At 46.2% G+C, this 16,543-nt stretch overlaps 1 protein-coding gene across 2 annotated transcripts in view; it reads right to left on the reverse strand.

The window, feature by feature from the left end:
* DPYS (dihydropyrimidinase) overlaps positions 1–16,543 on the reverse strand; it is a 120,354-nt gene that overhangs the window by 17,857 nt on the left and 85,954 nt on the right. For both annotated transcript variants that reach the window (XM_030217944.1, XM_030217937.1), the window contains exons 6-7: positions 10,605–10,746; positions 9,294–9,436 (exon numbers count right to left, since the gene is read on the reverse strand). In XM_030217944.1, the coding sequence (XP_030073804.1) occupies positions 9,294–9,436; positions 10,605–10,746 (285 nt within the window). The remainder of the gene's footprint in view (positions 1–9,293; positions 9,437–10,604; positions 10,747–16,543) is intronic.

A 16,543-nucleotide genomic window follows, 5' to 3' on the forward strand; every position in this document is an offset into this window, starting at 1 on the left:
AGGTATATTTTAATCATTAAATGTACCTTTTTTGCCCTAAGCAGTGAAGTGCTTACCCCACCCAGAAATTCACCAACAATAAATTTTAATAGTGCCCAAGCAGGTTCATTTTTAAAAAGTTGTCTATTTCTCTCATTTTGGCAGGTTTTTGGGTGGGGATGGTCTCTGAAGTGCATAGGTTAAAATTAAAAAAAAAAAGTGTAGGCGGTTTTCTCTGGGTGGACCGGTGCGGAGGTGGGCTCTGCATGGCCCAGGACATTAAAAAAAAAGTATTTTATATTTAATGCCATAGGGGGTGGGATAGGGCTGACGGTAAGCTACAGGGAGGGAGGGGTGCGGTGGTAGGATAGGGCTGATGTTTAGCTATGGGATGGATTGTGGGGAAGGGAAAGATTTGATACTGGGCTACAGGAATGGATGGGGGGGTGGGGGTGGGTAAGGTAGAGAAGGGAAGGGCTGATGCTGAGCTATGGGGATGATGGATAGGGAGTAGGGAAGGGAAAAGCTGATGCCAGGCTGCTGGGATGGATGTTTGGGGGTAGGAAAGGTCTTTATGTTTTATGTTTTTGTAATATGTTTTAAAATTAAGTGTGTTGAATTCTGATCTGCTTAGAATTGCAGCGATAGTATGGCATAGAAATGTGGCTTTTCCAATGGGATGTGTATTCTGTTGTGTACATTCACTGCTGCCTTTTTAAAGGTACTGTTATTGGAACTGGTGTTATGGTTTGCAATATAGGCGCTAAGAAGCCTCTTGCAGGATTTAGTGTTACTTCACAAAGTACCTGACAGTGACGGGATTTTGTTGCTATTATTGAGGTGCTTCCAGAACTTGAATACATTGTTATATGTCATTGCTGTAATTATAATGCAGGATCCTGTCATGTGTGTTGAGATGTTTGCCATTATAGTAGACTTACGTCTGGTCAAGTTTGATATGGCATAATGTAACTGTATTGACAAATATCGGTTTTTAAGTATGTATGTGGTTTCTATTGATGCAGGGCAGCTGTTGGGCAGCATTCTAAGGCATTAGTTTGTAGTATCCCAAGAAGCACTATTCATACCTATATACATAGTACCCACCCATATTAGCTCTGGGCCCACCCAAAAAGTCAGGTCTGGCTACGCCACTGGTTAGGACAAGGGTCCTATAACCAGCCTTTCAGTCTGTTGTGCTTTCTTATCCCCTTTCCACATCTATCTGATAACCTCTTGCACAGTTGGGTTTCCTATCATCCCCCCTCCCCCAACACTGTCCAAATTTGATGGAGAGAGGGTGAAAAAGAGAGAACAGCCAGCACATCTTTATCCTCCAAATCTTACCTGACTCCCCAGCCTGTGCGGAGGCGAGTTTCCAGGCCATGGATGCTGTCCATGGGAAGGAGCCTATGCACCATGAGCACCACAGGGGTGAGGTTTATAGGGTCCGCATCCAGCACTGTGTCTCCAGCCATGCGCTTCACAAACCTCTTCATCTTCCTCCATTTCCTTTTACAGTCCTCTACCTCTCAATTAGCATGGTAAACCACATTTAGCTTGTGGCATATTTATTGATTTATTTTACACATTTATAGATTGCTTAAATAAAAGCAGTTTACAATAAACAAAACATAGAAAATAAAATCACCAACAAAATACAGTACATGCCATCAATGTGTCATAACCAAAACTTACAGCAAAATTGTGCCATTATAACAACTAGCTTTACATAAATGCCTCTAGAAACAATGATGTTTTCAATAGCCGCATAAACTGTGAAATTTCAGTGCATAATCTCAATTGATCTTTTAATGCATTCCAGAGCTGCACCCCAGCCACAGAAAAAGCAGCAAATCTAGTCTCACAATATCTGAGACACTGTAAAGATGACTTGTTTCTGATCTCAAACTCCTGGCAGGTACCTTTCAAATATTTTGGTGCAGATCTATAGATAGCCTGATGTACCTAACAAAGAACCATAAACTGTATTCTACTCTGCACTGGTAACCAGTGCAGCTGTCTTAAAATTAGAGTAATATGTGTTGCCCGAGATACACCTGTTAATAACCTAGGTCAGGCAGCGAGCAGGACGTAGTCAGGTACCAAGCAGAGGTCAGGGCAGGCAAGCATAACATAGACAGTTATCATAAGTATATCAGTACATAAGTAATACCACACTGGGAAAAGACCAAAGGTCCATCGAGCCCAGCATCCTGTCCACGACAGCGGCCAATCCAGGCCAAGGGCACCTGGCAAGCTTCTCAAACATACAAACATTCTATACATGTTATTCCCGGAATTGTGGATTTTTCCCGTCCATTTAGTAGCGGTTTATGGACTTGTCCTTTAGGAAACCGTCTAACCCCCTTTTAAACTCTGCCAAGCTAACCGCCTTCACCACGTTCTCCGGCAACGAATTCCAGAGTTTAATTATACGTTGGGTGAAGAAAAATTTTCTCCGATTTGTTTTAAATTTACTACACTGTAGTTTCATTGCATGCCCCCTAGTCCTAGTATTTTTGGAAAGCGTGAACAAACGCTTCACATCCACCTGTTCCACTCCACTCATTATTTTATATACCTCTATCATGTCTCCCCTCAGCCGTCTCTTCTCTAAGCTGAAAAGCCGTAGCCTCCTTAGTCTTTCTTCATAGGGAAGTCGTCCCATCCCCGCTATCATTTTAGTCGCCCTCTGCTGCACCTTTTCCAATTCCACTATATCTTTCTTGAGATGCGGCGACCAGAATTGAACACAATACTCAAGGTGCGGTCGCACAATGGAGCGATATAACGGCATTATAATATCCTCACACCTGTTTTCCATACCTTTCCTAATAATACCCAACATTCTATTCACTTTTTGAGCCGCAGCGGCACACTGAGCAGAAGGTTTCAGTATATTATCGATGACGACACCCAGATCCCTTTCTTGGTCCGTAACTCCTAACGTGGAACCTTGCATGACGTAGCTATAATTCGGGTTCTTTTTTCCCACATGCATCACCTTGCACTTGCTCACATTAAATGTCATCTGCCATTTAGCCGCCCAGTCTCCCAGTCTCGTAAGATCCTTCTGTAATTTTTCACAATCCTGTCGTGAGTTAACAACTTTGAATAACTTTGTGTCATCAGCAAATTTAATTACCTCGCTAGTTACTCCCATCTCTAAATCATTTATAAATATATTAAAAAGCAGCGGTCCTGGCACAGATCCCTGAGGAACCCCACTAACTACCCTTCTCCATTGTGAATACTGCCCATTTAACCCCACTCTCTGTTTTCTATCCTTCAACCAGTTTTTAATCCACAATAGGACTTTTCCTCCTATCCCATGACCCTCCAATTTCCTCTGTAGCCTTTCATGAGGTACCTTGTCAAACGCCTTTTGAAAATCCAGATACACAATATCAGCCGGCTCCCCTTTGTAATCCGTGTCCTTGGATGTGCTCTATAATTTTGTTTTTAATAATAGCCTCTACCATTTTCCCCGGCACCAACGTCAGACTCACCGGTCTATAATTTCCCAGATCTCCCCTGGAACCTACCAGGCAGCAGCCAGGTCAGGCAGCGAGCAGGACGTAGTCAGATACCAAGCAGAGGTCAGGTCCGGTCAAGTCAAGCACAGGGCAGGAGTGGACTCCGAGAAGGTAATGTACATCAGAAGCCTGAGCAGGAAACCTGTTGCCGAGGTCCTGAGTGTGCAGAGAGGCCAGAAGATAATGGTTGTGGAAGTGTCTGATGTTGCACTGACGTCAGTGGCGGCTGGGGTGCTGAGCCAGAAGTGGATGTCCTCCGGGGTAGGGAAAGCTGTGGCTGGGGTGCCGAGCTGGAAGACAGCTCGCTCTGGCACCAAACCAGCGCACCACAATGGAGAGCCAGGGCAGGAAGGGGACATGGAAGTTGTGCCCCGAAGGCAGAGCGGCGCGACACATCCTAAAAAAAATAACAATTTTTTTCTGCCTTTGTTGTCTGACCATTTCATTTTTCTAATCATTTTGGTCCCAGTCTCTACTGCTTTCCTGTCTTCTCTTAACTCTCTTTACAGGGTCTCCTATCCATATGTCAATGTTCTCTCTCTTTCTGTCTTTTTCTCCTTCTCCACTACTTCCAACTCTGACATAGATCTTTTTCTTTCAGCTGTCTCCATTTATATGCCTCTATATTCACGCAGATTTCATTCATTCTTACTATTCAGTCTTCAATCCTCACTTCTTTTTTTCTTTACTGTGTCTACCTGTAGCTTTCCATCTCTTTCCTTTACCTGACCTTCCCATTCCCTTTCCTCTCATTCCCCAATCTTTCATTATACCTTCCCCCTCCCCACCATCCAGCATCTCCTCTCTTTTTTTTTGTTTGTTACATTTGTACCGCACACTTTTTCCCACTCATGGCAGGCTCAATGCGGCAGGCAATGGAGGGTTAAGTGACTTGCCCAGAGTCACAAGGAGCTGCCTGTGCCGGGAATCGAACTCAGTTCCTCAGGACCAAAGTCCACCACCCTAACCACTAGGCCACTCCTCTTTCTGTTTGTCTCTCTCTCCCCTACAATGTAGCATCTCCTCTCTATCTCTTTTTCTACCCCTGCAACCCAGCATCTCCTCTCTGTCTTTCCCTTTCTCCTCTACTACTACTACTTATCATTTCTATAGCACTACTAGATGTATGCAGCGCTGTACATTAAACATATATGAGATAGTTCCTGCTTGACAGAGCTTACAAACTATTCAAGACAGACAAACAGAACAAATAAGGCATTAGGGAAGTAGTTACTGTGAGAATGATTAAACAGGTGAATGCTATGAAGCATCTCCTGTCTGTCTGTCTGTCTCTCTCTCCCTCCTGCCATCCAGCATCTCTACTACTACTACTACTTCTTAACATTTCTAGAGTGCTACTAGGGTTACGCAGCGCTGTATAGTTTAACAAAGAAGGACAGTCCCTGCTCAAAGGAGCTTACAATCTAAAGGATAAAATGTCTGAATAGAAGTAAAGTGGTTAGGTGCCGAAGGCGACATTGAAGAGGTGGGCTTTGAGTAAGGATTTGAAGATGGGCAGGGAGGGGGCCTGGCGTATGGGCTCAAGGAGTTTATTCCAAGCATGGGGTGAGGCGAGGCAGAAAGGGCAGAACCTGGAGTTGGCGGTGGTGGAGAAGGGTACTGAAAGGAGGGATTTGTCTTGAGAGTGGAGGTTACGGGTAGGAACGTAAGGGGAGATGAGGGTAGAGAGGTAAGGAGGGGCTGCAGATCGAGTGCATTTGTAGGTTAGTAGGAGAAGCTTGAACTGTATGCGGTACCTGATCGGAAGCCAGTGAAGTGACTTGAGGAGAGGGGTGATATGAGTATATCGGTCCAGGCGGAAGATAAGACGTGCAGCAGAGTTCTGAACGGACTGAAGGGGGGATAGATGGCTAAGTGGGAGGCCAGTGAGGAGTAGGTTGCAGTTGTCAAGGCGAGAGGTAATGAGAGAGTGGATGAGAGTTCGGGTGGTGTGCTCAGAGAGGAAAGGGTGAATTTTGCTAATGTTATAGAGAAAGAAGCGACAGGTCTTGGCTATCTGCTGGATATGCGCAGAGAAGGAGGAGTCGAAGATGACTCCGAGGTTGCGGGCAGATGAGACGGGGACGATGAGGGTGTTACCAACTGAGATGGAGAGTGGAGGGAGAGGAGAAATGGGTTTGGGAGGAAAGACAATAAGCTCGGTCTTGGCCATGTTCAGTTTCAGGTGGCGGTTGGACATCCAGGCAGCAATGTCGGATAAGCAGGCCGATACTTTGGCCTGGGTTTCTGCAGTGATGTCTGGTGTGGAGAGATAAAGCTGGGTGTCGTCAGCATAAAGATAATATTGGAAACCATGAGATGAGATCAGGGAGCCCAAGGAAGAGGTGTAGATTGAGATGAGAAGGGGTCCAAGGACAGATCCCTGAGGAACTCCAACAGAGAGCGGGATGGGGGTGGAGGAAGAACCGTGAGAATGTACTCTGAAGGTACGGTGGGAGAGATAAGAGGAGAACCAGGAGAGGACAGAGCCCTGGAACCCAAATGAGGATAGTGTGGCAAGAAGTAAATTGTGATTGACAGTGTCAAAAGCGGCGGATAGGTTGAGGAGGATGAGGATGGAGTAGTGATCTTTGGATCTGGCAAGGAACAGGTCATTGCAGACTTTAGATAGTGCCGTTTCTGTCGAGTGTAGGGGGCGAAAGCCGGATTGAAGCGGATCGAGGATGGAATGAGAGGAGAGAAAATAAAGGCAACGGCTGTGAACGGCGCGTTCAAGTATCTTGGAGAGGAAGGGTAGGAGGGAGATGGGGCGGTAGTTGGAGGGACAAGTAGGGTCAAGTGATGGTTTTTTGAGGAGTGGTGTGACAACAGCATGCTTGAAGGTGTCAGGGACAGTTGTCTGTTCCTTGCCATCCATGATATTGTCTCTGTTTCTGTTTCTCTCTCTCCCCTGACCATCCAACATCTCCTCTGTCACTATTTCTCTCCCCATCCCACCATAATCCAGTACTTCCTCTCTGTTTCCCACTGTCTCATTCCTGTCATCCATCCAGCAACTCTCCTCTCTCTCTCTTTCTCTCTCTCCTTCCTGCCAGGTAGCATCTCCTTTCTGTCTTTCTCTCCCCACCCCACCCCCACACTCTCTCAGAATATTTTGTTTCCCTCTCCCTCCCACCCCCAGATTTGCTTGCTCCCACTTCCACCAGCTGTCTGCCCAGGTCTGAGGTGGCAGAAAAAAACAAAATAAAAGACCACTGCCCTGTACACACTGGCGTAGGAAGGGGGGGGCGGTCCACCCTGGGTGCACGCCGCTAGGGGGGTGTCGGCTTTGCTGCTTCCCTGCTCTCTCTGCCCCGGAACAGGTTACTTCCTGTTCCGGGGCAGAGAGAGCAGGGAACCAGCGGAGCCGACGCAGCTCCCAGCGACATGCACTCGGGGCGGTTCGGCCCTCCCGCCCCGCTTTCGAAGTAAGTACGCGCTCCAGAAGGGGGGGGGGTGCATTCCAGAGGGGGTGGTGCGTTCCAGAGGGGGGAGGGTGCGCTCCGGAGGGGGGAGGGTGCGTCGTGCTGCACCCGGGGGGGGGGGGGGTGTGCATCGGCGACCTGCCCCGGGTGTCAGCTGCCCTCGCTACGCCACTGCCTGTACATTCTGCTGCTAGCTCTGCAAGTTCTACCCTTCCATAATTGGGGCGGGACCAGTAGAACTAGCAGTGGTGTGCACAGGGGAATGGTCCTGTGCATTATTTTTATTTTATTTTTCTTTTGCTACCTCTGCTGTAGACCCAGGACCTGTGGAGGAGGCAGAAAGTGGGTGGATGGGTGGAACAAATGGGAAGGTCATGGTTGGGGCTGGGGAGGTCTTACATGGGTGTCTATGACTGAAGCTACATGATGCTAGGTTCCACATTTAGAGTTACCACCCAGGAAAGGGATTTAGGTATGTTGAAATCCTTGGATCAGTGTGAAGTAATGATCAAAAAAGAAAACAGAGTGTTGGGCATTATTAGGAAAGGAAGGGAGAATAAAGTAGAGTATATCATAATACCTCTGTAACAGAACAGGCCTCCCTCCTGTCAGTATGCACTAAGGGACAGCTTTGGATCAAACTAGATAGGAAATGTGGAGGGGCATTTTCAAAAGGGATGTCCAACTTTCGATTTCAACGTCCTTGCAAAATGTCCCAATCCAGGGACGGGAAAACCCATATTTTCAAAACAAGATGGATGCCCATCTTTCGTTTCGAAAATACCGTCAGGGACGTCCAAATCCTTAAATTTTACCGTCCCTAGATTTGGACGTCCCTAGACATGGACGTTTATGATTTTCAGCGATTTTCGAAACCAAGGACGTCCATCTCAGAAATCACCAAATGCAAACCATTTTGTTGTGGGAGGAGCCAGCATTTGTAGTGCACTGGTCCCCCTGACATGCCAGGACTCCAACCGGGCACCCTAGGGGGCACTGCAGTGGACTTCATAAAATGCTCCCAGGAACATAGCTCCCTTACCTTGTGTGCTGAGCCCCCCAAAACCCACTACCCCCAACTGTACACCACTACCATAGGTTTACCGTGAAGTCAGTAAGTTTCTCCGACTTGTCTGCTTGAAATACCATTTCCGACACCGGTATCCTCGGTGAAGACTGAAGCAAAGAATTCATTCAATCTCTCTGCTACGTCTTTATCTTCCTTGATCGCCCCTTTTACCACTCGGTCATCCAGCGGCCCAACTGATTCTTTTGCCGGTGTCCTACTTTTAATATACCGAAAAAAGTTTTGCTGTTTTTTTGCCTCTAATGCTATCTTTTTTTCGTAATCCCTCTTGGCCTTCTTTATCTGCGCCTTGCATTTGCTTTGACACTCTTTATGCTGCTTCTTATTATTTTCAGACGGTTCCTTCTTCCATTTTCTGAAGGCGTTTCGTTTAGCCCTAATAGTTTCCTTCACCTCGCTTTTCAACCACACCAACTGTCTTTTGGACTTCCATCTTTCTTTTCTAATTCGCGGAATATGTTTGGCCTGGGCCTCCAGGATGGTATTTTTGAACAGCGTCCATGCCTGTTGTACAGTTTTTACCCTCTCAGTTGCCCCCCTAAGTTTTTTTTTAACCGTTCTTCTCATTTTATCATAGTCTCCTTTTTTAAAGTTAAACACCAACGTATTTGACTTCCTGTGTATAGTTACTTCAAGGTTGATATCAAAACTGATCATATTATGATCACTGTTATCAAGCGGCCCCAGTACCATAACGTCCCTCACCAGATCAAGCGCTCCACTAAGGACCAAGTCTAGAATTTTTCCTTCTCTCGTCGGCTCCTGCACCAGCTGCTCCATAAAGCTGTCCTTGATTTCATCAAGGAATTGTACCTCTCTAGCGTGTCCAGATGTTACATTTATCCAGTCTATATTTGGATAATTGAAGTCACCCATTATTATCACATTGCCCATTTTGTGTGCGTCTCTGATTTCTTTTATCATTTCTGCGTCTACCTGCTCATCCTGTCGAGGCGCATGGTAGTACACTCCTATCACCGTCCTTTTCCCTTTTATACATGGAATTTCAACCCTTGATATTTGGTGCTAATCTTGTGGTCCCCCATTGGGTGTTGTTTACTGAATTATCCCAAGTGCTTTTTAGAAATTGACTTAATAAGCTATACGTTTAAACTTTATGCATATTTTCAACTTTCTATTGTTTATTCTGTTTAAAGGGTTTTTCACTTTTCCAAAAATGTATAGGTGAAACTCAGTTGAAACTGATAAAGATCTTAACTCCAGTATAACGTAATCATGACATTTTAATTTGTCACGCTCTACCTTGTAGCTTCTGGGTCCCAGATGACAATGTCAGCATCAGAGCCTATGGCTATTCTTCCTTTTCTGGGATACAAGTTGAAGATTTTTGCTGCAACTGTGCTTGTAACGGCCACAAACCGGTTTTCATCCATTATACCACTGTGCTGTAAAACAGTGTACAAGTTAAACACAGTTTTCCTGAATAAGACACAGAATTCACATTCCAGAGTGCTGGAATAAAATAGTTCCTGAGTAGAGTACTGACACAACAGGTATTCTATAAATATCTGTTGCCTTTTACAGTCAGTCTGTTATGATTGCTATCTGCCTACATTCAGCGCCATTTTCTCATGCATTCGTTGGGTTTTTAAATTGAGATTGCACTTTATATAGTACTAACATCAGGCCCAGTTTATCTCTGCTAAAGAACTGAGGGGCCCTTTTACCAAGCTGTGGTAACAAGGGCCCTGCGGTAGTGTCAGCGGTTGTTTTTGCCGCAAGGTGAAGCCCTTTTTACCACAGCAGGTAAAAAGGCTGCAAAAATACATGGTCATGTGGTAAGATTGCTCTTACTTACACGGCTATGTGAGGGGGGGGGGGCACTTAATGCCACCTATTGAGGTGGTGGTAAGAGCTCCCGCACTAACCCAGCGGTAACCGAGTACCATATAGCACTGCCCAATTACTGCTGGGTAACCGTCGTGCAAAAATATCAAGCCCGATTTTCACCAGTGCAGGAAATGTCGCACCCTGGGGCCGTAACTACCACCGCTGTCTGCCTTGGGTCAGTGGTAGCTCCAAATTGGCATGCAGTAAGCCCGCTTTGGGCTTATTGTTACTTTGTAAAAGGGCCCCCAAATTTTTAGCTCAGCTAGACCATGCTGCACACCTTAAGGCTACCAAAGAGACTTCTCACACATAGGGGTCCTTTTACTAAGCTGCGGTAAAAGGTTCCAGGATTATTTTTAAGGGACTTGAGAGTGAAAAGCCTTTGAGGAAACAGGCCTGTTTACTTCTCTTTCTGCACTTTTTGCCTTTCGTTTTGACATTTCACTACCCCCCATCTGTGTTTTATGAGGGCTCCGTGCCTTGCTGTCGCTCACATTACCGCAGCTGGCTATTGCATTTTGCACCAATTGTAGAATTTTTAACAAAAACATGTGGCAGACCAACAAATCTTGTGAAGGATCTGAGCAGCACAACAAAGATAAAAATGACTCCTAAATTCTTAACCTCATTTTGAAGAACAACGCAAATTCCCTTTTTTGCTTTAGTGGACATTCCATATACTATTTACACCCGAACTAAATGTATAGATAGATAAGATCTTACCACTCCTTTTTCCCATATTACAGACATCCTATCCTCCACACCATTCAGTCCATTAGGGATTTTGGTGAAGTCATCCTTGCCTATAGCCTTCTGGCAGGTGCTGAAAGTACAGTTGTCAGTCCCTGTCACACTGAGGTCCCCACTGCAAAAAAACAGGAAAATGTTGAGACCACAAATGCATTGCATGGCATACCTTCATTTGGGATGGAAGGAAAAGGCTAGGGCCTAGGGATTTTAAGTTGTGAAGCAGGAAAGATGAGAATAATGAATATTTTATTGTTAATGTTTGATTTTTTTTGTTACGTTTTGTAACTATAACATAACATAGGGGCCCATTTAGTAAAGGGTTGCCGCATGGCAACCTGGAACTACCACTGGCTCAATTTGGGTGCTGCTGTTAGTTTCACCCTACCGTCTATTTCTGGCGCTAGCGGGAATATTGTAAAAATATTTCTGCAGGGAGTTACCCGCTGGGAATTGGGAAGAGTCGTGTGCTGCCCGGTTACCGCACGGCCACTTATTTTTTTCAGGCTTTTTACCCTCTGTGGTATAAGTGGTCCTGGTGCGTGGCAAAAAACTCAGTGCTAGTAAAAGGGGTCCATAGTAAATGATGGCAGATAAAATTAGAGTGGTCCATCCACTCTGCCCAGTAAAATGGTTAGTTAATGATGCTCCATGCAGCTTATTCCCTCGTCATGCTTTTCTTTAGGGTTATTACCATTCACAGTTCACAAAAGGGGCTACATTCAGTAAATGGTGCTGAAAAAAAATCGGTGCTCAATGCTATTTTACAATGGACACTCAAGATGAGCACCCATTATAGAATAACACTGTCTATTTCGGTGCCCAAATTTGGGTGCCAGGACTTATGCCTGCTGAAATCAGGTGTAATTCCCAGCATTCATCCTTGGTATTCTATAACACTGCGTGTAAATTTTAGGAACACCCCTGACCCGCCCATGCTCCTGACATAGCCACACCCCCTTTTGAGTTGCACGCTATAGGATTTGGGTGCACATGGTTATAGAATAGTGCATAGCAAGATGTGTGTGCAAATCCAAATTGGCACCAATTAGCAACCAATTATTGGCAATAATTCGCTCAGCCAATTTAGTTGGGCGCACATCTTGGATTGGTGCCCAGATATTGGCATGGGCACCGTTTATAAAGTTCTGTGGCTAGTATGCCACTGGCTCCCTTCAAAGAAAGCCAAAGCAGAAATAGAAGATGACACAATGACCAATCCACCAGGGAGATATAGTTCAAAGCAGATTTATTCAAGCACCAAAATGAGAAGACCCGACACAGGCCGTGTGTGGATCTTCATAGAGGGTGTCTTCCTGCTTCTGCTGTAGACATTCACTGGCTCCCTTCACCATTATTTGAGCTCTAACTAAGGCCTTAGAAATCATAAAGGTATCACCTGATAATGTATGAGGTGCCCAACGGTGCTGTTGTCTGTAGCTGGGCTGTTGTAGTTTATTTTAATTTTAGACAGTCCAAATTTCTTCAGAGTCCTTGTGGTATTGCACCTAGTGCTCTTCTGACAATCAGTATTGCTGTTGTTTTAATTTTCCACATTTTTGCACTTCCTATTTGCAGATCTCATTATGTTATGACCTTTTTGAATTCATCATTTTTATAAAGGAGGGAGGGGGTGGGAGCCAGAAAACTTTTGTCATTTCCAGTGCTGTTTTCAGGAATGTTTGTTTATTTTTTTTTTTTGGGGGGGGGGGGGTTCTTCCCCTTATGTCGTCATGGAAGTACTATCATTAATTTCTTTGCGAAAGAATGCAGTCTTTAAGATCATGCACAATTTGCAAAGAGTGCGTACTAAGAGCGCGCACACTTTCCTGAGTCTAGTCCAGTATCTTGTTTCCAACAGTGGCCAGTTTAGGTTACAAGAACCTGGCACAGTCCCAAAAAGTGGCAAGATCCCATGCTACTTATTCCCAAGGATAAGCAGTGTCTACCTTAAGAATGACTTATGGACTTTTCCTCCAGGAATTTGTCCAAATTGAAACTAACATTGGCAAAATATGTCCATCTTCCCTCGTAAGAAAATTCAGAGGAAATATTTTCCAGAAGAAATAAATACCAGAAACTTACACAGCCACCATAGAATGATACCATTGTTTCATGGATATAATAAAGCAACATCGAACATGATGGCAAATAAAGGCCAAAACCAAACTAAAAGTGGAATTCAATGGCATCATTCAAAAATGACTAACTTCAATAATCATTCCAATATATATATACTTCAATAATCATTCCAATATATATATATATATATATATATATATATATATATACACACAACTATTAATATTTATAAATCTTTATTCCATTATTACACTTTACATATTCACATTATTGTTCATTATTTATTAAAATCCACAAATATCACCATTCATTCTTCATCCATTCATACATTACTTATACATATATCCTCACATTTTAAACCTATTCAAATACCCAAATACGAACATATATTTTCTCAAAACTTGCCAATCAAGTCCGACAGTGGTTAACCTAACCAACTAACAATACACTCAATGCGATTATACACAAATATAGTGCTAAAAAGTTCTTCCAGGTTCTTCTAAGAACCCAATCACTTTGAAGTTATCCAAAAACTGGTATCATTCCGTTGTAAACAAGTTTTCCATTGTGCAAAAAATCCACTGTTACTTCACTTAATAGGCAAAATTGTCCTTAAAATATCTTACTCCAAGACCATATACATCCTGGAAAATTCATGTAATTTTCACCATCTTGATTCAGTCAGCTACTATCACATAACTGCTTGCACTGTTCCTCGTAACTGAAGACATGAAGACATCACTGGTTTGGATTTAGCGATACAATCTCTTTTTCACCAGGACCCTACACGTACGTGTTTCGCTCCTCCGAGCGTCTTCAGGGGTCACAATTGGCTATCGCAGACTGTTGGGTACTCGAGACCAGTCATCCACTAGGTCGTCACTTCAGACGCCCACACATGCGCATGGAGATGTGTGGATTCCATGTCCTCCTCGTCAGTACTGGGAGGTACCGGTGACATGCTTTGAGCGAAGGCGAAGAAGCACCGTCATCGGTCGCCTTCCAATCACGGTACTGAGAGCTCCGGGGCGCCAAAGGAGTCGGCACCCATGAAGCATCGACGCCGGGAGGACCGCTCACCCTCCATACAGGAAGTGTCGATGCGCTCTTCTCCGGACAGCCCGGTACCGCCTCCACTCCAGGCAGATTCTGACTTCGTCGCCTGTACCGGCCCTACTACTTTCCTCAACAGCCACTCTGAACGAGCACCTCAGAGCCATACTCCCAGAGATCCTGGAAGGGCTGCTGCGACCATCTGTTCCGGTACCGCCGGTGCCTGCGCCACCGGTACCGTCAAGAGATGCAGCAGTTGGCTCCCCACCCGTGGTGAGGACTACGATGCCGGTACCGCTTGCGGCATCGGCCTCCGCTGCCACCCAGGTTGACTCCCCGTCAACGTCGCTGGAGGGAGCTTCGGCGGTGCGGGAGTCTTCCTCTTGGCACCACCATCGAGGACCTAGTTCCTCGGCGTCGAGACGGGCTCGTATTCGGACTGAAGTCAGGGAACTTGTGTCCGTTACCGAGGGTGAGGCCTCGTGGGAGGCAGAGGAAGACCCAAGATATTTCTCTGACGAGGAGTCTTGTGGTCTCCCTTCTAATTCTACTCCTTCGCCGGAGAGAAAGCTTTCTCTCCCGAGAGTCTGTCTTTCTCATCCTTTGTCCGTGTAATGTCTATGGCCATTCCCTTCCCAGTGGTTACTGAAGATGAACCCAGGGCTGAGATGTTTGAGGTCCTGGACTATCCTTCGCCACCTAAGGAGTTGTCCACAGTTCCCCTGCATAATGTCCTGAAACAGACATTGCTGGCGAACTGGGTGAAACCATTAAGTAATCCCACTATTCCCAAAAAGATTGAGTCCCAGTATCGGATCCATGGGGACCCAGAGTTGATGAAGACCCAGTTGCCTCATGACTCTGGAGTTGTGGATTCGGCTCTCAAGAGAGCCAAGAGTACTAGGGATTATGCCTCGGCGCCCCCTTGGTGGGAGTCTAGGACTCTGGACTCTTTTGGGAGGAAGGCCTATCATTCTACTATGCTCGTGTCCAAGATCCAGTCGTACCAGCTCTACACGAGCATCCACTTGCGGAACAATGTGCGGCAGCTGACGGACTTGGTTGATAAGCTCCAGTCGGAGCAGGCCAAGCCTTTTCAGGAGGTGGTCAGGCAGCTGAAGGCGTGCCATAAATTCCTGTCCAGGGGTGCTTACGACACTTTTGATGTTGCGTCCAGGGCCGCTGCTCAAGGTATAGTGATGCGCAGACTCTCATGGCTGTGTGCCTCTGACCTGGAGAATAGAGGCCAGCAGCGGATTGCGGATGCTCCTTGCCGGGGGGATAACATTTTTGGAGAAAAGGTCGAACAGGTGGTAGAGCAGCTCCACCAGCGGGACACCGCCTTCAACAAACTCTCCCACCAGATGCTTCAGCATCTACCTCAACAGGTAGATGTTTTATGGGGGAAGGAGGAATGCTCCCTACGCTTATAATTAGCGTAGGTACAATCCACCTGACCGCCAGCCTGCTCAGGCTAAGCCCCAGCGCGCTCGTTCACGTCAACAGCGTGTGCCTCAACAAGCCTCTGCAGCTCCCCAGCAAAAGCAAGGGACGGGCTTTTGACTGGCTCCAGGTGAGCATAGCCGATAAAAAAGTGTCCCTGCCGGACGATCTGCCGGTAGGAGGGAGGTTCAAGTTTTTTCACCTCCGACCAGTGGGTTCTTCAAATAGTCCAGCTAGGATACTCCCTCAATTTGATCTCAAAACCTCCAAATTGTCCTCCGAGAGCTCAGTCCTTCAGCTTCCAGCACAAGCAGGTACTTGCAGAGGAACTCTTTGCCCTTCTCAGCTTCCAGCACAAGCAGGTACTTGCAGAGGAACTCTTTGCCCTTCTCAGCGCCAATGCAGTCGAGCCCGTGCCACCGGGGCAGGAAGGGCTGGGATTCTATTCCAGGTACTTTCTTGTGGAAAAAAAACAGGGGGGGGGGGGATGCGTCCCATCCTAGACCTAAGGGCCCTGAACAAATATCTGGTCCGAGATTCAGAAAAACGATTGGCTATGCTCTCTGGACTTAAAGGATGCTTATACTTACATCCCGATACTACCAGCTCATAGGCAGTATCTTCGATTCCGTCTGGGAACACGGCATTTTCAGTATTGTGTGCTACCCTTTGGTCTCGCCTCTGCGCCCAGAGTATTTACAAAATGCCTGGCAGTCGTGGCGGCGTCTCTGCACAGACTGGGAGTGCATGTGTTCCCTTATCTCGATGATTGGCTGGTGAAGAACACCTCGGATGCAGGAGCTCTACAGTCCATGGGACTGACTATTCGACTCCTGGAGCTACTAGGGTTTGTGATAAATTATCCAAAGTCCCACCTTCTTCCAGTTCAAAGACTAGAATTCATAGGAGCTCTGCTAGACTCCCAGACTGCTCATGTCTACCTCCCCGAAGCAAGGGCAGACAATCTCCTGTCCCTTGTTTCCTGGGTACGAGCGTCTCAGCAGATTACAGCTCGGCAGATGTTGAGATTGCTCGGCCACATGGCCTCCACAGTTCATGTGACTCCCATGGCCCATCTTCACATGAGATCAGCTCAATGGACCCTAGCTTCCCAGTGGTTTCAAGCTGCGGGGAATCTAGAGGACATGATCCAACTGTCCACAGTTTTTCTCACATCCCTACATTGGTGGACAATTCGATCCAATTTGACCCTGGGACGTCCCTTTCAAATTCCTCAGCTGCAAAAAGTGCTGACTACAGACGCGTCTCTCCTGGGGTGGGGAGCCCATGTCGAGGGGCTCCACACCCAAGGACGTTGGTCCCTCCAGGAAGCAGGT

This window comes from Microcaecilia unicolor, chromosome 1, assembly GCF_901765095.1.
Source record: "Microcaecilia unicolor chromosome 1, aMicUni1.1, whole genome shotgun sequence".
Taxonomy (NCBI): Eukaryota; Metazoa; Chordata; class Amphibia; order Gymnophiona; family Siphonopidae; genus Microcaecilia; species Microcaecilia unicolor.